At 43.9% G+C, this 26,032-nt stretch overlaps 1 protein-coding gene across 5 annotated transcripts in view; it reads right to left on the bottom strand.

Moving 5' to 3' along the window:
* Nucleotides 1-20,046, bottom strand: part of Cnga3 (cyclic nucleotide gated channel subunit alpha 3) — a 39,304-nt gene extending 19,258 nt beyond the window's left edge. For 4 of the 5 annotated variants that reach the window (XM_074050300.1, XM_074050296.1, XM_074050297.1 and 1 more), the window contains exons 1-3: nt 19,654-20,046; nt 8,093-8,228; nt 1,227-1,346 (exon numbers count right to left, since the gene is read on the bottom strand). In XM_074050300.1, coding sequence (XP_073906401.1) covers nt 1,227-1,346; nt 8,093-8,193 — 221 coding nt within the window. In that variant the 5' untranslated portion in view covers nt 8,194-8,228; nt 19,654-20,046. Of the gene's footprint in view, nt 1-1,226; nt 1,347-3,187; nt 3,235-8,092; nt 8,229-19,653 lie in introns of those variants that run through there. The other variant, XM_074050299.1, reaches the window with a different exon arrangement.
* Between the last annotated feature and the right edge of the window lie 5,986 nt (nt 20,047-26,032).

The raw sequence follows: 26,032 nt of genomic DNA, 5'->3' as shown, positions 1-26,032 counted from the left end.
CTGGAGCAGGACTGGACAACTGACCTACAACAAATCACTCAAGCTTCCAAATCACTCAGAGCTACTCCAAGTTGGGGTTTCAGTGTTTCAACACAAGGTCATATGGGGAAGGCCATTTTCAGCATTGTGCCTGCTGATCTGTGAGCAGAACAAGCCAGAGAAGGGGGAGAAATGCAGAGAAAAGCACAGGAGAAAAGGAAGGAGATGTCTCACCAGTTCCTCTCCCCTGTGATCCATTGGCTCTATTTCCAGAAAGGAATCTGTATTGTTAGCAAGGAACACTGCCCTAACCCCACCCAACCCCAGACTTTTTAATTTGAGCTGATTTGAAGGTATTCTCTTTTCCTTGCAATCAGAGAGCAATAAGCAGCACTTTGTTAGTAAAAGAAAAACACTGACAATCACTTAAATGACCAGTTACAATGAGCTCCTTAAAAAATCATGGTAGATCAGCATCCGCCACAGTGACAAATGGGATGATTAGATAAATAATTTTTTTTGGCAATAATCTTAAGTAAAAACTATAGGACACATGGCTATGTAAACTATGGCTCTAATAAAAAAATGTTTGTTGGAAGGAAATAATGAGTCCAAATTTGCTTGGGCACCTCCCATGGGTTAGTGCTGGTTGCCTGTGGGGCAAGCACTATTACACTATTAGACCTGCATTTCTCAGTGAGTGGAAGAGGTGAAATGACTTCCTCAAGGTGATGCAGCTATTAAAGCAGGGTAGGCAGAGCTCAGAGCTGTGCTAATCTTTCAAATGTTTCTGCAAGGATGCAGGCTCTAGACTCTAGATATGCACTTGTGAGAACCTGCCAGTGCTATTTCAGACAGTGCTAAAATTGCAAGGTGACCACTGGTGGTCTCCCAGGGCTGACTGGTTTTACCACCTTCTCCAGTTGCCTTTTTTCCCCTTAATTCTCCCAGAATTGAGCAAATACCTCAATATTACTTTTTAGTAAAGATTGCTTTAATGAAACAAAGCTTGAATAGAGCAAAAACCCACCAAGGCAGTTTTTCTTAGACTTTTCTAAGCTCAGAACACCTGATCCAAGAGGAAGGAAATTTCTCACTGATAGATTTTGGGGTGCTCTGCTTCTGCCCTGTTCTGCTCCAAATCTTCAACTCCACCTGACCTAGCACATATATATCCTGAGTTGTATTCACTTTCTTTCTGCCTCAGTCTCCCCCTTCCCAAGGTGAGGACTAGGATTGTCTTTTACCTGGCAGGTGCATGGCCAGTGAAGGAGCTCCCCCTGGATCCAGCCAGTCCTCTGGTCTCCATGGCGATCCTCTGCTGCAGTGCAGATGATGTTGATGTTTCCTCACATGGCAAATGGGCCCTAGGAAATCAAATATGCAGCGTGCTAAATTGATTTCAAGCTCATCCACCTCCTACATAGTCAGGAGTGAGATGGACAGATGCCCACTGCATGAGGAAAGCCAGCATCATGGATCCTCAACCCAGAAGCCCTCCCTCCTCCACTTTCATTCACATCCAGCAGCTCCTGACTTTTGGGATAAGGTGACCTTTTTTACAGCTAGTCTGACCAAGGAAGGCAACTCATGTTCAGCTACTGTTTAGGTGAAGGGGTCTGGGGGTGGGGGAAGCCTGGCAGCAAATTTTATATGGACCCCATCAGAGCATGGAGCTGGGGAAGTCCCAGTGCTTGCCATCTCAGACCATAGGGGCTGTTTCCACAGAATACATCCAGAATGAATTGGTTCCAACATATCTCTGCCCTCTAAGGCTAGATCAAGTGCTTACTTCTAGAAATTTCCCTAGTTTTTCTTCCCACCTCATGTGTGTTGTAGACACATTTCCTGGGTAGCTATGTGTGTGATTATCTGACAGCTAATCCTTTGGGTAAGGAGAAGGCCCCAGATCCTTACATGGACTTGGCCTATCCCTCCAGACCAGAATAATTTGATTCCCTCCCCCTCCTTTTCCTTGCAGTATTGAAGTTTGAACCTACAGCCTTTGGTTTGCTAGGTAGGTGCTCTACCATTTCAGCCACTTTACTAGCCTGACACAGAATAATGTTTACTGTGCTTTCAGGTGCAAATCTATTTTCCCTTTTGCCAAACCCTTGCCTCTGTCCCCTGCAATGCAGAACTAAGGGGCAGTGAGCCACCTGGGTTGCTCAGGGTAAAAGGCACATGCGCAGATAAGACAGGTGCCCATATCTCGATAAGAGTACTGACCACATCAGCAGCAGACCCTGGCATCTGTTGAACTTCCTGGATAAGATCAGGAATGTGTTTTGGGAGTGGTTTCCTTTCTTTTAAAACCTCCTAAGGCTGAATTTGATCAGTCTGATTAAAAGCCGGCCAGGCATTGGCCTCTGGGGATTTGTACTTCCTTCTAGGAGTCTTGAGGAGCCAGGGCAAGGCAAATTAATTCTATCACATGGCCTATTCCAATCTAATTGGCTTTCTTAACAAGGTGGTTGAAGCAGGAGGGAATAATTAATGTCAGGGAAAAGCTTCATTCTCTCCCTGGTGAGTGATTAGAAGTCAGAGTTCTTGAATCCCAGGTGCTGAGCTGCAGCTTGCCTCCCCCATCCCGCCCAAAGTCCCAGCAGCGTCCCTGCCATCTCCAGCAACCAGAAAGCTCAGTTCCATGCCAGGGCCTGTTCAGGACATCTTTGGATAGTCCTGACTGCCAGAATCCTCTTTTCTCCCTCAGCTTCACCACAGCAGGGATACTTTTTTCTGCTGGAACCACATGGAGTCACACAGCTTCATCTTCAGTGACCAAGACCTGAGCTGCATCTGGCTGTCCAGGCCACTTGCCCAGCCATTCCTCCTTGGGCCCATAGCCATTCTCCCATGACCATGTTTCTGAGTTCTAGTGTGGATGGGTAAGGAAAAAGACTCTCTTGCTGGTCCTGGGGACAAGTTGGAAAGTCTTTGTTGGTTTGTGTGCTTTTGGTAGTTGTTGGTGGTCATGAGATACCATCAACCAAAATCCAGTTTCACAACTCAGGCTGCTGCTGAACCAGATGGTCCTGATTTGTACAATTGATTTTTGGAATTGAGTATTAGGTTTTCCCATTAATCTGAATCACTTGGTTCTGGGGGACCCTTGGGATGCAGAGGACACACACTTGCCCTTCCGCCCAACAGCATCTCATTCACAAACACATTTATTGATACCTCATAACATCTACTGATAGCTTACCGTGTATCAGCTGAATACATCTTTCCATTTAGTCCACATATACAACCCTGTCAGAGAGGAAATGGATGACCAGTAAGGCTAAGTAACTTCCCTGAGGTCACAAGGCCAGTGGCAAAGCTGAGATTCCAATGTCATTCCATTCCATTTCAAAAACCTGCTCTCATCTACTCCATGAAGCTGCCCTTTGTTCACATATGGTGCAGAAAACAAAAGGCAATGGGATGTGGCTGAGGAATGCTCCCTGGGGCATGCCACCAGACGTTGCTCCAGTCCATCTGGCTGCACTCTGTGGGCATGGCTCTTTATTCCCAAACCACCTGTTTGAAATCTCCCCCTCTACCCTTAAGAGAACTCTCACATCTCATCCATGTACACATAAGAGACACTGTGAAAGGCCCTGACACAGTTTGGAAACAATTTATTTGCCTTTCTCATGTTTTGTAGTCGATAAAGGTAGAATATATATCCCAAGGCACCTAGGTCAGTTACTGGAGGAGGAGGCAGGAGGCCAAGTGAGTGCATCTCTCAAGCCCTTGGATCTGAGCAGCTGGCATGAGCACTAGCCTGGTTTCTGTTCATTGCACAAGGTCATATCCTGCAACCAGATTTATCTGCATCTGCAACAAAAGAATCAATGCTCCTGACATCAGAGAGAGTGGGCAGGTGAGGACCTCAAAACCCAGTCTGATTTCATAGCAAGCCTGCAACTGGCAGCAGTATGAGCGTCTGCATGGTGACTGTGTGATACCTACTCACACAGGGAAGGTGGCAGAGTGGGGAGCCAGGAGGCCTAGATTCCATCTCTACTCCAGCACTGGGTAGCTGGGTGTTCTATGGACTTTTCTCTGAACTTCATGGTCCTGTTCTTCATAAAGGAAAATTTAAAAAATGGCAATATTATGTTGTTTTAAGTATTGTTTGAACACTGAAGCCGAGAAAAGCACTCAGACCCAAATACAGAGTTCCTTCTATGACATAAATTTTAGGGACGTTTTCTTCCTAATATGTCTCCCCACTTATTTCTCAATGCCTGAAATTGATGTCTTTAATTTTGCTCTAAAGTCTTTACCCTTGGTAAATGCCTGGAGGGATTTACAGAGTAAATCCAATTACAGTCATGCACCCCACAATGATGGTCCAGTCACTGAGGGATCATATATAGGACACATTATAATGGGGCTGAGAAATTCCTACCATCTGGTACCACTGTACACTCTATGATCATGCAACTATGAAACTGCATAACGACATGTCTCAGAAAGTATTCCCCTAGTTAAGCAACCCATGATTAGCTACTTCTCAGAGATGATCTTATCAAGCAGATGGAGGCAAGATAGAAAAAGAGAAGAGGAACTGAGTGCCTGAGGTGACATTTGAGCCCCCAAAGAAACACAGATATGGAGAAAAGAGGAGAAACTTGACAGTTTCTCCTTTTAGTGCAAGAGTGGGGAGCTAGAACCTTCCAGAGAAATACAGAGGTAGGAGAGTCTCAGGCCAGGCCCTGTCCTGCCTGTAGCTGGCTGAGGAGCCTGGGGTGAGGACCTCAGTCTCTGTGAAATGAGCAAACCAGGCTGTGAAAACCCAAAGCTTCTCTCCCACTTGCAGGCTCTGATCTCAGGTGGTAATAATGCCTCCTCTGAAGTTGGCAGTGATAACAAGAGCAACTAGTGCAAGATAAAGAAGAAACTGCCTTGAAAAATGAAGAAAATTTCAACTTGTAGTGCTCAGCCTCTAAGTGTATTTGTAGAGAGGAGTTAGTGTTAGTAAAGGGCAGGTTTCCTTTGTCCTCTGTCATTGGGTGAGGACAGAGGTTCCCATGAGAACTGGAACTGGTAATTAACTTTGCACTCTGTGGAGCAACTGGTGTCTTCCTCCAGTAACGTTAGGGACATGAGAGTAAGCAGAGGTGATCTCTCAGCACAAGGCTGGAGAATATTATACCTTTTCCTTCTCTTTTTCTCAAGCCCTGAGGACCTTGAATGATTGCAATCCACTGTCATTGGCCACATATTACCTGGAATTGAAGCCAATGCATTTTTAAGTCTTTGGTCCCGGAGAAGCAAACTGAAAATGGTTTTCTTTGGTGATAATTGCTTTGGGCTTCACTTTGGAAGTATTAGGGAGTAGAAGAGAGGGAGCCTCTTTTCTGTCAGACACAAGCCCCAATGCCCCAAAGCTCATTCAAGACAGCTACACCAGGAGGTAGATCAGAATTTGGGGTGCCCTCAGTGCTCACTGCAATTCTGTGGCATATTCTTAAATCTTTCTCTATTGCATTATCCTCAAAAACATGCCAGACAACTCCTACATAATTGACTCAACCAGAACTAAGCAGAAAAGTAAAATTCAAAACAGTTTTATTTCTGGAATTTTCAGGGTGTATATATATATATATATATATATATATATATATATATATTTAAAGGAAGCATTTCCATCCTTACTTAAGACCTTTCACTAGAAAAATAACTCCAATAACTTAAAGAAGGGAAACAGAAAACTAGGTCTCCACTCTGGTAAAAGACCCGGAGGGTAGCGATGTCTTAGGGGACAGAGACATGGCAGCTCCCACCTTCTAGGAGCACTTAACAAAGGGTCATACCAACACAGGGTTCCAACAGGCTCTTTTGATTTTTTTTCTTTTCTTTTTCTTTCTTTGTTTCTTTCTTTTTTTTTTTTTTGCAGCACTGGGGCTTGAGTTCAGGACCTTCACCTTGAGCCACTCCACCAACCCTATTTTTGTGGAGGGTTTTTTGAGATAGGGTCTCATGGAACTATTTGCCTGGGTTGGCTTTGAACCACAATCCTCCTGATCTCTGCCTCCTGAGTAGCTAGGATTGCAGATGTGAGCAACCAGCCCCTGGCTCTTTTGATTTTTGTATTATTGGGGATTGAACTCAGGGCCTCATGCTTGGAGGCAGGTGCTCAACCACTTGAGCCACACCACCAGTCCTCCAACAAGCTTCTTGATATCATTAAAGATAAACAGTGATTAATGTTTCCGTGCACAAAGGCTCAATTCTTTATCCCAAAAGATTCAAACTCATAAAGAGAAAAGGTCTGTTTTGAAGGTTCTAGTCCACTGGTCCTGTTGTTTTGGGCCTATAGCAAGGCAGCACATCATGGCTGGAATACATAGTGGAGCAAGACTGCTAATCTCACATCCAGAAAGCAACAAAGAGAGGAAGGAGCAGAGTCTCAATGATCTAAGGATCTCCCATAAAGCCTACCTCTTACAGGTTTTACCACCTCCCAGTAATGCCACCCTGAGGACCAAACCTTTAATGCATGGAACTTTGTGTGATATTTAAGAGCTAAATCATAGCAGGAAGAAATTAACACACAAAGATGGCAAATGTCGTTGTCAAAGGGCATTAATTTAGAGTCCCTGACCATATGGCTAACATCTTGAGAGTGCATGTGACCAATGTCTGCAGCAAGGATGTTGGAATCCAGAGGCCATGGCAAGGGTCAGTGTGGCTTAATGAGTTGGCAATGCATTTTGCAAAGGGCCATCTTCCAAGACACCTTGTGAACACAAAGGTCAGGCTGGGGTTGTAGGCCACTGGCCAAGACATAGCCAAGACAAGTCAGCTGGAGCTCAGTAGTATCTGATGAAGCAGACATTTTGGGTGGAAACTTCAGTGCACTCATTGTGCCTGCCTTCCTCAATGGAGCACCTCACTGGAAGGAGGCAGACTGAGACCCTGTTGTTGCCTTCTCTATCCTAGGAAATCTGGAAGCTCTGTGAGAAGCATGAATTATGCCCAATCTAGGCAAAAGAGGGCACTGGGAAAAAGTTCTATTTTGCTTTACTATCCCTCTCATCTTGTCAGCTTCTGTTCTCTCACACGGGTTCCAAAATCCCAGGAACAAGAAACTATTAACAAATAACAAAGATTTAACAGTGGATAAGTGTTCTAGTAGTGCTCTTTTTTCTTTTAAATAAGGGTCAATGACTTAACCTACAGATATTAGTCCCCAGTGGACACACAGGCATTGACAGAGAGCCAGTTAGAGGGAGATATTTGGGTAGGATGGGATTTTTCTGAGACCTTTGAATTTACAGCAAATGTCTTGGGGCCCTAGCACTGAATGATTGCAGGAAATAAATATCTGTTGCGATGCTCTGGGATTTTCCTTCCTTTGCTTGAATCTCAGAAGGTGGGCTTCAAGGGCTGCAATAATGGAGATTCAATCTCTGGAAACTGTTGACTATCACTGATTAGCAGAGTGTGCTGAGGAACTGGGACAAAGAGCTTAGAGAAAAAGAACATATGTGTATCTGAGAGAGGAAGTGATGCACACAAGTGAGTGAGAAGAAGTGATGGAGGAAGGATGTGGAGACTGAGGGACTGTTACTGTGATTTTGGACTATCAGTTAATATTCACCTAAGTTTCCTAGCAGGGAGAAGTTAGGAAAAAGGTAAGAAGTAGAACGCAAGACCCCTGTTTCCATATGGCTGTCTGTGTCAGGTTATCATTGATGGGCTTGATGGCAAGAGACCATCCACTTCCCATACAGACCCATTAGCTAGCCTGCATCCTGATCTTGTGCAGAGCAGCTGACTTCTGTACATCCTCAGTAGCTCAGGGGAGTGGCTGGTGGTGTGGCATTTTTATAGCACAATTTCATCTGCTGCCATTTGAATCTTTATTTTGTTATCTTCTCAAAGTAATGTAATATTTTGAGTCTCATTTTTCTTTTATTCTTACTTTAGAATAAAATGGAAAATGAGGTTGTGACAATTAGCAAAATAAAAAAACGAAGTTGGAAGCCCTGTGAATTCCCACCTTCCACCCCATCCGACCTGTGGTGGCCAACACTAAGGCATTCTTCCTCCACACTCTAGATCAGCTATGGAAATAACCTGTGATCAGAAGAAAACAAAAAGCCCATCTTACCTGCCAAGGCCATTCTCAATATGATCGAGGTCTCTGTCCATGGTCTTTACTGTGAGGTGGTTCTGGGAGGGCTGGGAGTATTGGGTGTTGACCTTGGCCATCTTCTTGCTTGTCACACTCAGGCCCAAGGTGACTGCTAACAAGTGAACGTGAAACAGATGCATCATCAGGTCAGGGATGCAACTGCATAGCTAGCTCATTGTAGACAAGGGTTATTCCATATGGAATGTGCATGCTGACACATACGCCTACTGCACCTACCTCCATACTCCCTGCCAAACTGTGTCTGGGCTCTTCTTTCCAGCCTGAGGCACAAACAAAGCTTGCTCTTTTGCATATGCCACCATGCCAAAGATCCATTCAGAGTTCAGTGCTGATGAATTAATAAATGGCCCCCTGGCTATCTCCTGTATGAGAACCCAAACTCTTATGTTTCTTTGGGGGTAATGCAATGTCTCTTTTGACACTGGTTTTCTCTATTCCTTATTTTCATCTTATAATTTGGCACATATTTTAGTAGCTCTCCTGAATCCTGTTTTAAAACAAAGTGTGAAAAAATTAATAACAATACTTGACATTCATAAAATCTTTACAAAGGGGATGTGAAACAAAATACACACTTCATCTCATTGAATCTTCACAATAACCTCACTGGTATTTGCAAGCTTTATCCCTGTTTATAGATGACCAAATGGAGACTCAGAGATGTTAAGTAGCTTATCGAACCAAACCAACAGATAAAAGCTATCAATGTTGCATGTTCCTTTTGCCACAAATCTGACTCTGAGCAACATTGGAAGTTGTCCCTATGATTGAGAGGGTATGTTTGGTGTGATTGCCAGTTCCATAATTTCTGGATAATTCTTCCAACTGAAAGATAATTCCCGAGAATGGGTTCACTAAAGTAGACTAGCTCAGCCTCTCTTGTGCAGCCTCATGGCTGAAGTGTGTCAAATATCAGTAGACACCACTCCCGAGAAAGATGGCAATTTCTAGAAATAGTCCAGTGACTCATTCCGGAACTAGTTTAATTCTATATCCAAAGGAAGGTCAGAGCAAGGAGCCCTTGAAACTACACGGAAGCAGTCCCAGGAGTGTGGCCCCACCCTGCAAGGTCAGTGGAGTTGCTCAAGGTCAGCCATTGGCTCAACTGGGTCCTAACTCAACTTTTGTGTTTGATAGTTTGATATTATGATTGAAATTTTTATAATTTCTAAAGAGAGATAAGACAAAACCTGTTTTCAAGGATCTGACAGTGTTGTGGTCAGACAACAGGGCTCTGCAGATTGTGCCCAGAGGCTTGGGCTCTACTCTGAAACTCAGTGGGAATGTGACCAGATGAGCAAAGGCCACTCTGGCTGCACGAGGGAGGGTGTGTTCAGGGGACCTGAGTGCATGTGAGATTAGCAGCTGAAAGGCTGCTTCAGAATCTCAGGGGGAAAGAGAATAGTAGCCTTAAGGACCACAGTCACCTGAACTAGGTAGTGAATTGAGCACATAAAACTAGCAGATGGGTAGGATTGCCAGAACTTGGTGTTAATTGACCATAAGAGGTAGGAAAGAGGGAGGTGCTGAGGAGAATGCCCTGACAGCTGGCTTGGAGGTGAGGTGGTGCAGCCTTCCCACTGAGGCAGGGTACTGGAGGAGGGACAGGTTTGAGGAAGAAAATGAGTCCAGTTTGAGATGCCTGTGGAAACTTAAGAGCCAACCTGTGGAATGAGTCTCATTAAAAGCAATTAACTCAATTTGAAGTTGTCTAGGCAACACTTTTTATTGAGCACTCACTACACTAGGCAGTATGTTAGGGCCTGGGGTAAAATGTGAAGCTCTGTCCTCAGTCCGAGGAACTTACAGTTCACAGGGGTCCAGAGCAAGTTTTAAAGACGTTTGGAATTCTGTGGAAGAACTGTCAGATTACTCTTCTTTGTACATTTCCAGGCAAACCGTACCAAATGAAAGATATTACCTCCAGCTTTTGCTTCTGCTTTCATCCGCCTCTGCTGCAACCTCCATGCTGGGCACAAGCCTGGAAACAGCACTTCTGTCCCTTCCTAAGCCTGACTCCTGTGAGGGCCCTGGGTGGATGCTGCACCCCACTTTCTCACATCCCCTTCCCACTTTGCAGATGAAGAACTTGAGTGGTGAGCAATTTCCTGAAGGTGGCCCAGGAGTCACTAAAGATCTGGCTGATTGCAAAACCTTGAAGTGTGAAGTGAATGGCAGCAAACAATCTGCACTGCCTCTAGGGCTGGGCAGGGGATGACCCTGCTCTGGGCCACACTCTGGCCTTCTTCCATCCACCCCCAGGGTCAAAGAGACATGCCCACCCAGAACGCTGATCTAGACTATGCTCTGGCTGCCCAGGACAAACAAATTCTCTGACTAAGAAGCTGTAAGTTGTTCTATACCCAGCTGCCCCTCCTTTCAGGTCTGTCTTCTAGGGAGGGCCCCAGGTGCACATTACCCTAGGTCTAAAGCTAGCCAGGGAGCAGCTATTCATGAAGGAGGGCTGAATGGAGCTTGAAGGTATAGGCAGAGTGTACACATGCATGTGTGCAACATCTCTTGTGACATGGGGTAGACCCAGGAAAAGGAAGAGAAAGGGACATATCAGCCTTTCTGATATATGTGTAAACTCAGAAGTGCTAGAGCCTTAGTGCCCCCTGGGCAGCCCTTAACTAATTGAAACAGAAAGGTAGAGCTGAGGTACATTCTATAGGGCTCCTTAGAGAACCCGTGGTTTCCCAAAGCGGTGTGCAGTTTGGGCTGGCTTTCCTTTCTTCCCTTTTGTCCTCTTTCAAAACCTCTAGTCTTCTTCACTGGAGTTAACCCACATAAACCATCTGCATATATGCCCTGGTCTTCATTTTTGTTTTTTTAGAAAGGGATGATCACAGCTAAGATAATGTTTGATGTAATGTAAGATAATGTAAGATAACTTTGAAATGTTTAAGCATATAGTTAGTGGGTTATCTACACTCTTAAGTCAGCTCCTCAAGATTTAGGGAAAATCCATCACATCGTTTGTCTTTTAAATCTATGTTTTGGGGGGTTGGACAGGGAAAAATGTATATCATTAAGGGGAAATATAAGTTTAAGATAATTCATAATTGACTTTCTGAATCAATTCATAATTGATTCAGAAATCTCATGACTGTCCTTAAAAAATGTAAAAGGAAGGTTGGGTGTGCTTGCATGCCCCTGTAATCCCAGCTACTCAGAGGACAGAGATAGGAGGATCACAGTGTAAGGTCAGCCTAGACAAAAGTTATAGTGCGATCCTATCTAAGAGAAAAATACTAAAAGAGCAAAAAAAAAGAAAAAAGGACTAGGGCATGGTTCAAGTGGTAGAGTGCTTTCCTAGCAAGTACAGGGCCCTGAGTTCAATTCCCAGTACCACAAAAAGCAAAAGGTGTCAGGATCCAAAATGAGGTTCATATATTTTTGACTGACTGTTCATAAGCATTAAAAATACTTATGGTATTTTTTCACCTAAAGTTTTCTTTTTCCTTTGTGGCTGAGCTTTCATTGTCTTGCACTTCCCTACAGTACAGATTTTTGCTGAATCTCATCCTAACCCATTCTTATATATATGTAATTGTCCTGAGGGTTGGTCAGTTTGAATTCCATTTTTGTTTTCTGGTAGCACAATTTCCCAGGGGTGCTGCGTTCTTCCATCAGAAGGCCCATAATTATCTGATGGTATTTCTCTGTGTGGTGTTTGCAGCTGTTGCCAATCATTAACTAGATCGATCAATTCATTAGAGTTTGCAAGCCGGTGATATTCTGCCATTCCTTCCTCAACTAGCTGAGGTATTCTTAAAAGGGAAATTTTCATCCCAATTACTTAGTGGATCAGTGGTACGGTTCATATAAAGAAGACAAGACACTTAGTTCTTTCCCTTTACGTTTTTAAGTCACGATATCTCATCAAAATATCTGGCAGTCCTATATGTTTTTCACATCTCCTGGCTCAAACTCCAGGAGAGTTCACAAAGGATACCATGAAGTCACAACAAGTGATCCTTTCATTTTCATTGAAAATGAAAACTGCCACACAGTGGAGTGTGAAGCACTTCCAAGTTCATTGCTATTGATCCTCAGGAGTCCTGAGAGGCAGTAGTGATGCTGATTGTGCAAATGAAGAAAGGGAGGCTTGATCTGTCTGATTCTGAAGGCCACACTGTGGTTTGGTCTGTTTACCATACCCACTGCAGGAGGTTAGAAATGCACAAACATAATTGAATTTTCCAAGAACAGGAAGAAGATATGAAATTCTGCCAGCTAGGAAGTGACCTTGAAGTGGATTGCAGGCACAAAGCCAGGAGTGGTTTGTGAGCATCTCCCAAATGCATGTGTAAGGGTTCTAGTACTTAACGAGGGAACTAACAATTCCACTTTTTTAAATGACATGACTAAATCTGATCTATTCATCCCTCAAATATGTCCCAGACATTGTACTTGGCCCTTTGGATTATGAAGATGAAGAATACAGGTCTCTGCCTTTGAGAGTGGAGATTGCAGGGGTGTGTTAAACAGGTGTGTGAAACAGTGGGTGTAGGACAGTGCTAGGGGTGTTGAAACAGAGATAGAGGTAGGATGGGGTGAGGTATGCCTTAGGGACCTCTGAGGAGGCTTAAAGGTGAGAAAGAATCACAACATTTATTTAACAGTGGTGCTGTGCATCTTCAAGAACTCGAGTGAGACTTTTGTATTGTGGTATCCTTTTTATCTTTGTTGCTGTTGGCTTGGACCCCTGATTAGGCCAGGCTCTTATTATGGTTCATATACATGCACCAGTTATTCTTGTACTTTTCTTGTTCATCAACTAACTCCAAAAGCCTATTTCCTTTCACTTAAATAACACTTTTTTCTCCAAATACCCAGCACACACATATAGAAGGTAACAAAAAAGTGTGTGATATGAGTGAAGGAGGAACTGGAGAATGGTCAATTTGATAGTAACAACAAGACATTGGCTGAACCCTGACTCTGCCTGGTTCTGTTCCTCTGTTTTAATAACTTAAAATGTACATTAACTCATTTGATCCTTACCACCTCACACTGAAAATTTCCATCCCATTTGAAAATAGAGATTTATGAGGGAGAGAACAAGTAAGCACAAAGGAGGATGAAACATGTAAAGCCCTTTACTCTACACTAGACTGCTTCTGAAGAAACACATTGGTCCTCACTCATGACTAACCCCTCAGACTCATAAAATGCTGCTTGTGCTCTGTCCTCTTTTTATTATTATTACTATGGAGTAAACACGTGAATTAGACCTGGTCCAATTTACGTCATTTGAAACATTCTTTTCTAAGCCCTGAAGGCAGTGGGGACAATAGAGAGGTGCCTGTAGCCCAGTGTGGCAGCCTGGGCACTGAAAGTCTTTCACAACTATTGTTGCCCTTGGTTATGAGAATCCTGTTCAGCCATGGGCTGGTGGGTCCAGTCAGCAAAGTGCCATGTCTGGACATAAAGCCATGGCAAGTAAGGCAACACCCCTAACAAGGGAGAGTCCAGAGTCTTGATGCACCTGGTGCGCAGGTGCACGGGTGCACCTGGCCTGAACCTCTGTTTCCCCCAGCTCAGACTTCTACCATTCTGGGTCTTCAGACTTCTCAGAAGTAATGTCTCTTTGGGTTTTATCCATTCCACTCCTTAAAACCCAAACTTCTGAACATCACCCCAGGCAAATGTGCTCCGTAAGTGATCAGTGAATGTGAGGATGGACAGGATGATGCTGTCAAATTAAACTGTGAACAATGCCAATGACTCCCAAGCCAAGGTCTATCTGCCTTGGAAGCACACTTCTAATTGTTTTTCCCACCTGAAAGGTACAGGTAGAAAGGAAATTCTTAACCAACCGTGGGACAGACCTTACCACACCCAGTGACACTGGCTGAGTGCATTCAAGTAATCCAAGACTTATATCAAGGGAAAACTTTAAAACTTTTACTTGAGACAAAAGTTTGTTTTGAAAAAGTATAAGCAGTCATATCTGATTACATTTGAAAGACAGGATAATTGGTCTTAAAGAAGAGACAAATAAATGGAAAAGTTATGTCTTGTCCATGATTAGATCTAGACGTCTATTGGCTGACAAATGGATGAACAATGTGTGGTCTATCCCTGTAGTGGAGTGCAATCTGCCAGCAAAACACAGTACAATGTTGACACATGCTCCGACCTGGATGAACATTGAAAACGTTACGCTGAGTGGGAGAGGCACAAAAGGCCGCGTGATTTCTTTGGTGTGAAATCTGTAGACAGGCAAATCCATAAAGATAGAGTACTTTTCTGGGGTAGGAGTAGGGGAACTAAGTAAAGGGTGTGACTGCTAATGGGTACAGGGTTTCTTTTTGGGATATTTAAAAGTTCTAAAATTATATCATGGTGATGGTTGCAAAACTATATTTAAAAAAAAGCAATATATTTCAAATAGGTGATTTTTATGGCCTGTGAAGTATATCTTTAAAAAAGAAACAATGTTCAATCTAAAATTAGTAATTTAAAATGCAAAATTTTCAATATCTGCTGTAAGGAATTGACAAAATTCAAATACAATAAGAAAAATGCCACAATAGCACATTTATCATCACCATTATTATCATCATCATCTGATGACATTTTTGAAGATGTACATAATTTAATCCTCACAAAAATCCTATGAGGTATTAGCATCACTCTTCTTACTTTACAGAGGATTAATCTGAAGTACACAGTCCACACAGCCAGGATTATCTAATTATCGAGGATTAATCTAACTGTAGACCCTGTAAGGATTAATCCCCTGCCTCTCAAGGACCAAGGCCAATTTCTGGGACAAGTAAGTATCATAGCTTCTCCTACCTGCCCAAGAAAGTTCCCAAGAACATCTCAGGTCTTAGACAATGAGGGTGTATCCAGTTTGCTAGGGGTTGAGATCGAAGGCAATGAGAAGAAATAGGGGTCAGAATCCCATTCTTCCTTTCTGTGGAATAGATATAGACCATTCCTAACCCACTGAAGCAAGATGGAGATACCACGTCTGAGTTAGGGGAGTTGAGTTTTTTCCCAAAGAAACCTCCTGGCTGTGAAGTAGAATTCTTCCTCTTCTAAACACTATACATTTTTAGAACAGAAGAAGAAGGAAGTTTCCAAATGTTAGCTGCAAATTTTCATGCCTAAGAAGAAAAATGAATACTGTTCCCAGAACAGAAATGGATTTGGAGTGAAAGAGAATGCACTGAAGCTGGAACAAGATAATCAATTATGTTACTCAACCAGGGAGGCAGAAGCCTGTCTCATGCCTAGAAAGTGTCTTGATCTTTTGCAGGGATGACTAGAATGAACAGGACTCTGGATTCCTCAGGTCTGAGTGTACTCAGTTTTGATATTGATGCTTTGCAATAACATTCAGCTGTATGGGTTGAGATTTCAAGAGGATGAAAATGCTTTTCAGATCTTTCCAGAACTGGGGACCCCAAATCTCTGTAGCCAATCTCATAGATGCTTTCTCTAGAACTTCTTGTCCTTCCCACCCCAACACCCTGAGCCAGAAAGCCCAGACCAGGGACCTCCCTTCCATCTCCAAGGACCTACTTCTAGGTCCTTGGCAAAGCCTAGTTGCAAGCACAGTAAGGTAAGGTGGTTTTTTTTTTCCTTTTTGGGTGTGATTATAAAAGTAATACATTGCCATGACAGGAAACAACAAAATGGTCATATCTAACTTTGAGCACTGGCATCTGTCAGGCATTGTAAAAAAGAATTGACCTTAATTACTTAATTTAACCACCCAATGAGGCAGGTGTTAAGACTATTTACTTCCAATTTACTAAAAGAATCTGAGATTAAGAATGATGAAATAACTTGTTCAATGTCACTCAGTGGCAGAGCTGGGAGCAAAAGTCTGTTGAACCCCTACACTGTATTATTATAATTTGAAGTAAAATATATGAGTCCTGCAAAGGGAGACAGGAGAAGTGCTTGGGGGGTGCAGGGAAGATTTTTCTTGATGCAAAACTGTCCTGAACTGTCACTGTACTCTCCTCCTGAAGTGCTCCCAAACATCCTCTTCTTCCCCTCAGCCCTGTCTTGGTGAATGCATGAATGACACCCACAGCCAACTGACCACTTGGCTAAGACTGCATGAGGTTTAACTAACCCACCTTACTACCCCAGATCCAGCACTACCTAGTCCCAACAACTGCACCACTAACCAACCAACCTTTCCTTCTGACTCCACTTGTTCACTAGCTCAGAAATGTACTGAATGCTAAGTATGTGCCAGGGGCTCTGCTAGGCAGTGGATGTACAGAAAGGAACCAGACAGAGGCAGTTCATGGCCTCTTCTGCCCATGCCCCCACCTTTGTCTAGGCCATTGTCCCTCTCCCTGGGGTTGTTGGAATACTACCCTTTGCTCATCTCCTCTCATCAATCTCTCACTCCTGCAATCTATCCAGTGCCTGGCACTTAGGAGGTGCTTGATGATTGTGGAATGCATGCAAGCATGTATGAATAAAAAAATGAACCTCCCAGAGTGACACGAGGGTCTTTCTAAGATAGTTCCAATCATGTCACTCTTCTGAGAAACTTTCAGAGCCTGCTTGTTTTCTTCAGTGCACAGTCTTCATTAGCCTGATATCCAAGACTTTTCATAACTTGGATCAAATCAGCTTAAACTGGATATTCCATCTAAATTGAATTACTCACCCTTTCCTTACATGGGTCATGAATTTTCTTCTGCCATCATTAGCAGGGACAGTACTCATCAAAACTCAACTTGTGCTTCATATAAGTATAAGCCTCTGTTCCAGGCCATGTGTGGCCTGAACTAGCTCTGCTGGAGGACTCCTCCCATGATGCAGGACCCCAAAACCTCAAAACCTCAGATGTTGCGTGAGCAATGGGCTAAGCCACTGAGGTGTTCCAGTGTGTTACTTGTGTGTACCTCAGCAGCCCTATCCTCCCCTGACTAATCCTCATACCTCTGCTTCTGCTAATACCTCTGCAGGGGAAGATCTTTTCCCTTTTCCTTACCAGTTGATTTCAAGTTTCAACTCTATCATTAACCTCTCCTGGGAGGCCCTTCTTGACTAGGAGTCAGTCCCCTGACTCCTCTCTACTCTATTACCCCCATTTCAGCCCAGAGGACTCCAAGTGGTCTAAAGGTTTGTCTCCCACACTGCACCATGGGGTCCCAGAGGGCAGAGGCTGTAGCTTTTTAATTAATTTAACTGTTTCTCCCACTGGTCTTTGCTTTGTACTCAAGAGCAGTGTGCAACTGAAATGAATTAGTTCAGAGGGAAAACCATTTACCCCTTGGCTGCAGTGAATGTTATTGGGGGTGGGGAATGGAGAAAAATGTTTGACCCATCTCAACCTTGAGGCCTTGCTGGCTGGTGGGGGATTCGTGAAGGTTTCAGGTGAGCAAGGAGCTGTGGGGAAGGAAGCACAGGCAGCAGGGAATGGAGAAGGATTAGGGCTCTGGAACCATTGGCCTCCTCCCCCTGAATCCTGCAGGAAAACGACAGCTGGAGGCATCTTCCAGAACTAAAGTGCCTGCGCAGCTTCCAACTGCTTACCTTCTGGTTACCATGGCGACAGGAGACAGGTCGCCATGGTAACCACATTATTAACCAGACACAGCCACCCACTGGCAGATAGTGAATGAAGACAGAAAAGACATAAAAACAGGGGCATCAAAGGCAAAAGGCTCACGCAGTCCTGGGTAAAGTCCCCGCCAAAGTGATTGGGATGCTGTGCTGACCAGTCAGTGGCTAGAAAGCCGCCATTCATCCCTCCCACTCTGCATACCCCACTCCTGAAGACCCCCTCTGTGGCTGAATAGAGGCTGAAGAGAAAGTATATTTGTGCCTGGGCATTAGTGTGAACCAGAGTGGAGTTCACATCTACCTCCACTCACTCAACAAGAGCCCCCATCAGCTCAGTGAAATCCCAGCTGGGTCCCCTGACATGGAAGGATTTTCTACAACTGGGATTTTGGCATAGAATAATCAGTTTGGTCATAGAATGCACAAGTGGACACCTCCTCTCTCCTGGTTCAACTTTCTAAGGCTCTCTTTCCCCTTCCTGTGGGTCTCACTTGAGAGTAACTTAAGTTGTGCTTTGCAGCAAAGCACATTGCAGATGGTGAGCCCCATACTCAGGGAACTGTATTATTTCTTGTTTTTATGAATGAACGTGTTGGGGGGGGGTCCACAGAGAAATTTGGGGAAGGGGTCTGAGCTGCCCACTATGGAATGGAGTCTGAACCAGGTGACAGGCCATACCCCAAGGGTTTGAGGAACCAAAGTGACTGCCACAGATATCAGCCTCACCCCAGTAGAAGATTTGAAGGGGAGTTCTGTTCACCCACCATAAGACTGTATAGCGGTTGCACCGACAAAGCCTCAGGACCAGTCCTGAGGAAGTGATTGGTGTGTCTCAGACACAGCTTCACCTCTAAAGCCAGGCTGTGAGCTCCATGTCCCTTCCTCCACGGCCACATGCAGCCTCTAGCCAGAGATAATTGCCTTAGACTTTAAAGTCCCAACAAAAGCATAAAACAGGGAGGTTACAAGAGAGAAAAATGAAACAGCCCTTCCCACTCCCCAGCCCCAGCACAGGGTGGCCAGATGGGCCACTAGGGTCAGCGGGCCCAGCCGCTTGCGGGGGGGGGGGGGGGGCGGGGGGGGCGGGGCGGGGGCGGTTGTCAGTGATGGGCTGGGGACTGGGTTGTTGAGAAAAGCCCAAGGAAAGAAAGCCAGGAGCCTTCATCCGATTAACGGATTACAACGGATCAGTGGGCCCACCGCCCCTTTTCACTATTTCAGCACTAAGCCCTGAGGCGCTGACGGCCAAGACTGGGGTATGATTTTATTCTTTAAAAAGAAAAGTGCTCATTCCTCAGAAGAACCTTAATTCCTCTCCTCTTCCTCAGTCCATCGGTTTCTTTGGATTTCCTGGATGAGAGTCATCCCTGAGTCCCTTGCTCACTGCTTCACAGTGGCCTCCTCTAAGTCACAACTGCCCCAGGGGCGCAGCGCGGGCTGGGGAGACTGCGCGCGACCTTTGCCTGCAGCGAGGAGAGTGGGTGGCCGTGGAGCCCCTTCCCAAACTAGCGGCAGTGGAGGCTCAATCTCTGGGTGCAGTGAGGCGGGAGGTGTCACGGGGTGGGGTCACGTCTGGACCCTTTCTGTCCCCAGTGGAGCCAGCCCAGCTCCTTCTGCTTCCCCCCCCCCCGACGGCTCAGTGGGCTCAGGCCAGCGCGGCTGCGGGACCTGAGTAAAAAACTTGGGGGGACACAGAGGACGGCTTCTAGTCCTTCAAACCAGCTTGGAGGGCCATGGGTGCCGGGCGTGGGGGCAGAGGCCGCGGCGGCCCTCGCTTCTGTCTCTCCAACTGAGACCCGTCCTGTTTCAGCACCGGGGGCTACGGACAGCACCACCCGCGCACGTCCCCCACCAGCCCCACTCTTTAGCGAGTCCTTAATCCAGCTCCTGCCTAGAGTCTGCACTCCCAGCACACCTGCCAGCGCCCCAACGACTTCCAGCTCGAGTCCCCAGATCCTTACCCCGTCAAAGTTTGAGCTTCTCTGCTGCGCGCCTCGGTCTCTCAGAGCGTCTTCTTGCTCCCTTCTGGCTCTGGACAGCCGCTCTGGCCTCTTTCCCTCCTCACTCTCAGCCCCAGGACCCTACTCTGGGGACCGCGGAGGAAGGGAGTCCGTTGCCTGTTCTCTTTCTCTGGGAAAGTCAGGTGAGGCTCTGGAGACTCAAAGGCGGTCTTGGAAGAGGCAGAAGCCGCTCGTTTATATCTCCATCTCCTCAAAGGGAAGAGGAGGTGAGCCAGAAGTAAGAAAACAGCAAAGTCTGTCTGTCAACTTTGGACTCTCTCCTGATCGGGGTTGGCCATTATACAAGCCTTCTTGGGATGTTTTGCCAGTACAGTAATCCACGCTGGATGAGGACCCAGCGGAGAGCTGGGAGATTGAAGTTGAAGTTGAGACACACACACACACACACACACACACACACACACACACACACAAACTCATTTACAATCTTGGGGAGGATTTTAGAAACAAGTCTCTTTTTGGGACAATGCGTCTTCTCCTTGCAGAGGTTTTGTTTCCTTCTATCATACCACACAATACTAGACTCCCTCACTGAACTGAAAATCAAAACCCACCGTCCAGCTAGTATTCATTACTCTCTATTGAAGCCAAAGGAATTTAAACATTTTTAGAGGGAAAAAGGTCAATAAAACCTTTACATTTTCTCAAACCTTTACATCTTCCCACAGAAGATGTTACATTTATAAGACACCTCCATTAAGAATGAAGACTACACTGGTAGAGTACTTGTCTAGCATGCATGAGGCCCTGGGTTCAATTCCCAGCACCAGGGAAAAAAAAAAGAATGAAAGTCTCATTCCACCTCCCACCATTGACAGCTGCAGTTTCTGACTCTGTATTGCAGGAACAGTCCAGGAGCAGTCCAAGCCTGGGACAAAGCCTGGGCAGCCTCTTGGGTTCCAGGTTCTCATGTCTAACTTCCCTCATGGGAAGAAACTCCACCGCACAGACCAGACTGTTTCAGAGGACTTACAGCCCAGGGCATTTCCTGAAAATATCCACCAAATTGACTATTCATGGATCAGATTTACTTCAGAAAGCTTAAACTTTTAAGCTCGTGAGAAGTGCATAGTTTTCATCAGAGAAATAAGGAATTAAGATAATGGGTAAGAATGTATGCATGTGTGCACACACACACATATTCTTGTCATAAAGATGGGAAGCAAAACCTAGACAACTTTTCCCCAAAGAAATGTGAGTCTTGTTCAGATTCAGGGGTTCTGGTAGAGCAAATGAATGGAAGTAGTGAATCACCAAAACATATTTGAAGACATGGAAGTTGGAGTGAAGAATTCTTGTTTTATCATTTGGGTTTTGGGAGGGAACTTGAAATTAATTCAACACAAGAGAAAACAATTTATAAGACTCTGCCTCATCAAGACCTTTAGTATCCTTGTTCCAGAGACTCTCCAACATTTCTCAGTTATTATGTGCAGTTATTTAGTCTTATCGCCAGGAAATTCTTTATTTCCTCTAGTTCCAGTGATTTATGCTACAAATTAAAGCTGTTTTCTGTTGGCTTGTCCTCAGGGAAGACTGGAAGCAGATGGGTATTTTCTGTTGTCCGGAAACATCTTAGAGCTCTGAAAGAATTTTAATCCTGATTTTGGAGAAAGTTGTTGTTCTCATGAGGTAATTTTAAGGCATCATCCTGAAAAACGAAAAATCCTTTTGGATTCGGTTTCTAAAATCTGCCTTGGGTAAGGCAGATTCTATGGAATTAACCACAAAATAGGGAAAGGCAGTGAGTATGATGAAGTGAGACAGAACATTTGGGCACATAATTGTCACTTAACAAATGATGTGTGTGGCAATAGTTATCACTGAAAAACTTTGGGTACCTGGAAGGTAGGAACAGATGAACTAATACAGGGAACAAGTGGAAAGAACCTGAAGAGCCAGGGTGGTAGCACCTGCCTGTGATCCAGCACTCCAGAGGCTGAGGTGGGAGGATGGCAAGTTTGAGATCAGCCTGTGCTACACAGGAAGTTCAAGATCAACCAAAGGTATGCAGCAGAACACAACACGGTATCAAAAAATAAACAAATAAGAGTTTGAGGGGAGAACAGGTGAAATTGGGAGGAAGAAGGTGGGGACCAGGGGGAATCCTAAGTTGCTTCAACTTCAGTCAGAAAAGGCTAAGGAGATGGGGAGGGTTCTGTGGTGGAAAAGAATGGCACCCAGCCACCAGAAGCTGAGGGAAGTTAGAGCCAGGGACCTTGATTGGTGAGGGAGACAGGAAGATGGAAAGATGACTACTAGTTATTCCCAGAGGGACTGAGTTTGAGCATGAACACACACACATGTGACTCAGGGGATGCCCTAACGATATTTAGCTTTGTTTTAGAACTTTCGAATAAGTATAATGGTCTATATTATCTTCTGGGATTTGCTTTTATGTTAAGTTAGTAAGATTCAGTGATGTGGCATGTAGCTATTGCTCATTCAGTTTCATTTCTTAAATATATAATTTGTTATTTTGTATGCATATTGTCTATGTTTCTTTAAAAAGCAGTGGAAAGGGAACTAAATGTTTGCTATTCTATTTATGTAAAATCTTCTCAGTCCCAACCAGTCCAAACACACTTTAGATGCCTCAGGAACTTGATATTTATAGGTTAAGGCTGAGAGGCACATAAATTGTGCCCAGAGGTGGGGAACAGTACAGCTACTTCAGCTGAGGGCCAGATGATTCCCAGTGTGTTGCAGAACACACAATCTGATAAGGAGATAATCCAGGCTAACAGATGATAAACAGAAATGCAAACAGATGAGCCCAGGTACCATCCAGGGGCAGGGTGTGGGCTTGCTCTGGCAGATTGTCTGGATCCTTGGCAAATGATAAGGCAATTTGTAGGAATGGCTTCTAGGAAATCAAATATTTATGAAGAGGCAGGCAAGGTTCACACTGAGCAGCAACAGATATGTCAGTTTTCCTGGTAGGACTTTCTCATCAGAGCTAAGTTGCTTGGGGGTGGGGGAAGGAAATCCCCAGCTCAGAAAGGAAGAAGCAATTGTTTCCCGTATTTTTCTTTTCTTTGTTGCCCTAGGGTTTGAACCTCAGGGCCTTGTGCTTGCTAGGCAGACTGTCTACCACCTGAGCCAGGCCCCCAGCTCCTTTAGCCTTTTTTTTTTTTTTGAGAGAGGGTCTTGTGTATGCTTAGCTGAGTGCAGCCTGGACTGCTATCCTCCCTATTTCCACCTCCCAAGTAGCTAGGATTACAGGCATGAGTCAAGGGCCCAGCGTTTTCCATCTTTAAAGCCCGCTTTGTCTGTTTCCTTCTCAGGCTTCAAGGATGATGGAATCTATTTCCCTCACTTACCTGGCAGTTGGAAAAACAGATGGAAAACAAAGGTAATAAGATATGAAGAGTTAAATTTCCATCCAAATATCATTAAGAATCTGAGGAGGACTGTGAGGTCATGGGTTCTAAGCTATCTTGTCCCCAGGGGACTCTCCTCCCCCACTATCAGGAAGTGGACAGGTAGAGGATACCTAAGTCCCCAAGGTCAGCCCTCAAGCTCCACCCAAATCTCCAGTATCTGACCATCAGAACTTCATTTATTTTCAAACTTTGATCCTTTTTAAATACAAATAACTCCAAGAGATAGAGTGTGGATATAAACTCCAGAAGTCTTGTAAGAAAGGCTGAAGAGAGCATTTGACCAGTAAGGTAGATTGATTTATATCAGCATCAATTTTATTTTTCAATTATAATGCATAAACTGCACCCAACTACAGTTTTAATTTGCATCTCAATAAGAGGTAGTAAAGTTGAACAGTTTTTTATGTCCATTTATTACTTGTGTTTCCTCTTTGTGAATCATGTATTCATGCCCTTTGCCCATTTATTTTAAAGTTTTGATATTTTTCCTTTTAAGTTTCATGAGCTTTTTGTGTAATACTGACAAGTATTATTATTATTATTTTTTGAAAAATTTTCCCCAGTCTACTTGCCTTTTTCAGGTCTAATAGTTAGTGACTTGCAAACATTTCCCTCTGAGATCCATTCAATTCATTGAAAGCCTAGAAATGCATAATTCCACTAAATATATGCTGTCTATCTTTTCTGTAGTGATCTTATATGTTTTTATCCTTAATACAAGTTAATATTCTTTAATACAATTGGGTTTATTTTGACATAAGGTCTAGACAATTTTACTTGAAATTTCTTTAACTGAACAAAGTTAAATTTAATATGAGATTTCCTGTGTATTAAAAAGTGAATCTGCTTGTCACTTTTATTTCTTTCTTTCTTTTTTTTTTTTAATGAGTTCCAGGCCAGACTGGGTTGCAATGCAAGACCCTGTCTCAAAAAAACAAAAATAAATAAAAGAATTCCAGCCTATCTGACTTTTAAGAGTAACATACATTTGACTGATTTGTAAACTCTTTTTTTTTTATTTATTTTTTATTTTTTTTCCCTTTTTCTTTTATTATTCATATGTGCATACAAGGCTTGGTTCATTTCTCCCCCCTGCCCCCACCCCCTCCCTTACCACCCACTCCTCCCCTTCCCTCTCCCCACCCCTCAATACCCAGCAGAAACTATTTTGCCCTTATTTCTAATTTTGTTGTAGAGAGAGTATTGCTTATACTCTCTATACTGTCACTTTTATTTCTAAATCTTCTAACAGCATTTTGGGTGGTTCAAATAGTTATCAGCATAGGGCACCCCGTTCTTCAACCACACTGTGTCAGCTATCAATTCATTATTTCTTAACTCCAAATTTACCCTTCCACCCCTGCTCCATGGTAATGGACAGAATTTCTTTAACTATTTCTTCTTTATGATATGAAGTTTCTCAGGAAAGCATGCTGAGGTTATACTAAAGCAGAAAGGGACTGCCCTATTCTTTCTGTGGTCTCATCATTGGTGAGCAACATAGGTGCAATGGAGAAGGTTTGGTAGTGCTCTGCCCTGGCTACATGGCTGGGAGGTACTGACATTTGACATCTCTCTTCTTGAGGATGACAAAGGGACCACCTTCCTGCAGCTTTTACAACATAGCCATCCCTGAATGCTGTGGCCTTCTGCCTGCACTATGCCCTGAATCTCTCTGCCTCCCTATGTCTCCTTCCCCCAGTTTTGCCTCCTGTGACCTTCTGGAGCTGCAATCCTTCCAACACAAACAGTACAGCTTCAGGTATCCTATTCACCCTGGCTCTTTCAACTTCTCTGCATGCCCTTGTGGCCAGTCACTGGTTGGGGCTTGCTTGAACCCCAACCAGGCCTGATCTTTGGACGAGTCACTTCCTGCTTGCCTAGTGACTACAGACCACCTCTGGCCTGTTCAATCCAGAAAACTTCTCTACCATCCACTGGGCTACAACTAGACCTGCTCCAACAAGGTCCAGTGTTAGCCTTGGGGAAGGATCCCTGCTCCAAGCCTGCCTTCTTAGGTAATCTCCTGTCCTAAGGGACCATGAAGAGTTCTCATGTATCTTATAGTTACTTTTCAAAAAAATCATAGTCTAATGATCTCTATGTTAACATTTTTAATATTAACATAAATCACTGTGTATTTTCTGTCTCTTATGAAATTGAAAATGATACACTGGGAGCCAAAGTACCTTTCATATTTTTATCTAGAGATAAAATCATTTCTCAGAAAATGAGTAACTAAAATGAGTAAATAACTTAGGCTTTCAGGCTGTATTGTTTCTGTCACAAAGTTCAATACCCATTCATGTTATAAAAGAAAAATATCCAGCAAACTAAGAATAAAAGGAAAATTCTTGATAAAAGTTATGCCAGAAAAGCTCAGAGTTACCATCATGACTAATGTGAAGACTGAGATCAGGAATGAGGCAAGGATGTTCACTTTCAACATTGTACAGAAATTTCCAATGAGTGCAAGACAGAGAAAAAGAAAAGAAAAACAAGATAAGAAAAAGGTAACTGTCATTATTTGTAGATAGCATGACTGTGTAGGTAAAAAAGCCTATGTCATCACAAAGACATGGGATAAGTGAATTTAACAAGACTGCAATACACAAAGTTAATTGTACTAGATTCTAATAACAATAGAAAATGAATTTTTTTTTTGCCAGTACTGGAGTTTGAACTCAGGGCCTCACACTTGTTAGTCAGGTACTCTACTACTTGAGCCACACACTTGACCCCTTTTGCTTTAGTTATTTTTTTTAAGGTAGGGTCTCCCATTTTTTCCCAGGACCACCCTCAGACTGCAGTCTTCCTACCTATGGCTTTCTGCATAGCTGAGACCACAGGCATGTGACACTATGCCTGGTTTATTGATTGAGATTAGAGCTCCCTAACTTTTGCCTGGACAGACCTTGAACCACAATCTTCCT

Source organism: Castor canadensis, chromosome 12 (genome assembly GCF_047511655.1).
Source record: "Castor canadensis chromosome 12, mCasCan1.hap1v2, whole genome shotgun sequence".
Taxonomy (NCBI): domain Eukaryota; kingdom Metazoa; phylum Chordata; class Mammalia; order Rodentia; family Castoridae; genus Castor; species Castor canadensis.
This window is presented reverse-complemented; position numbering and strand designations above follow the sequence as displayed.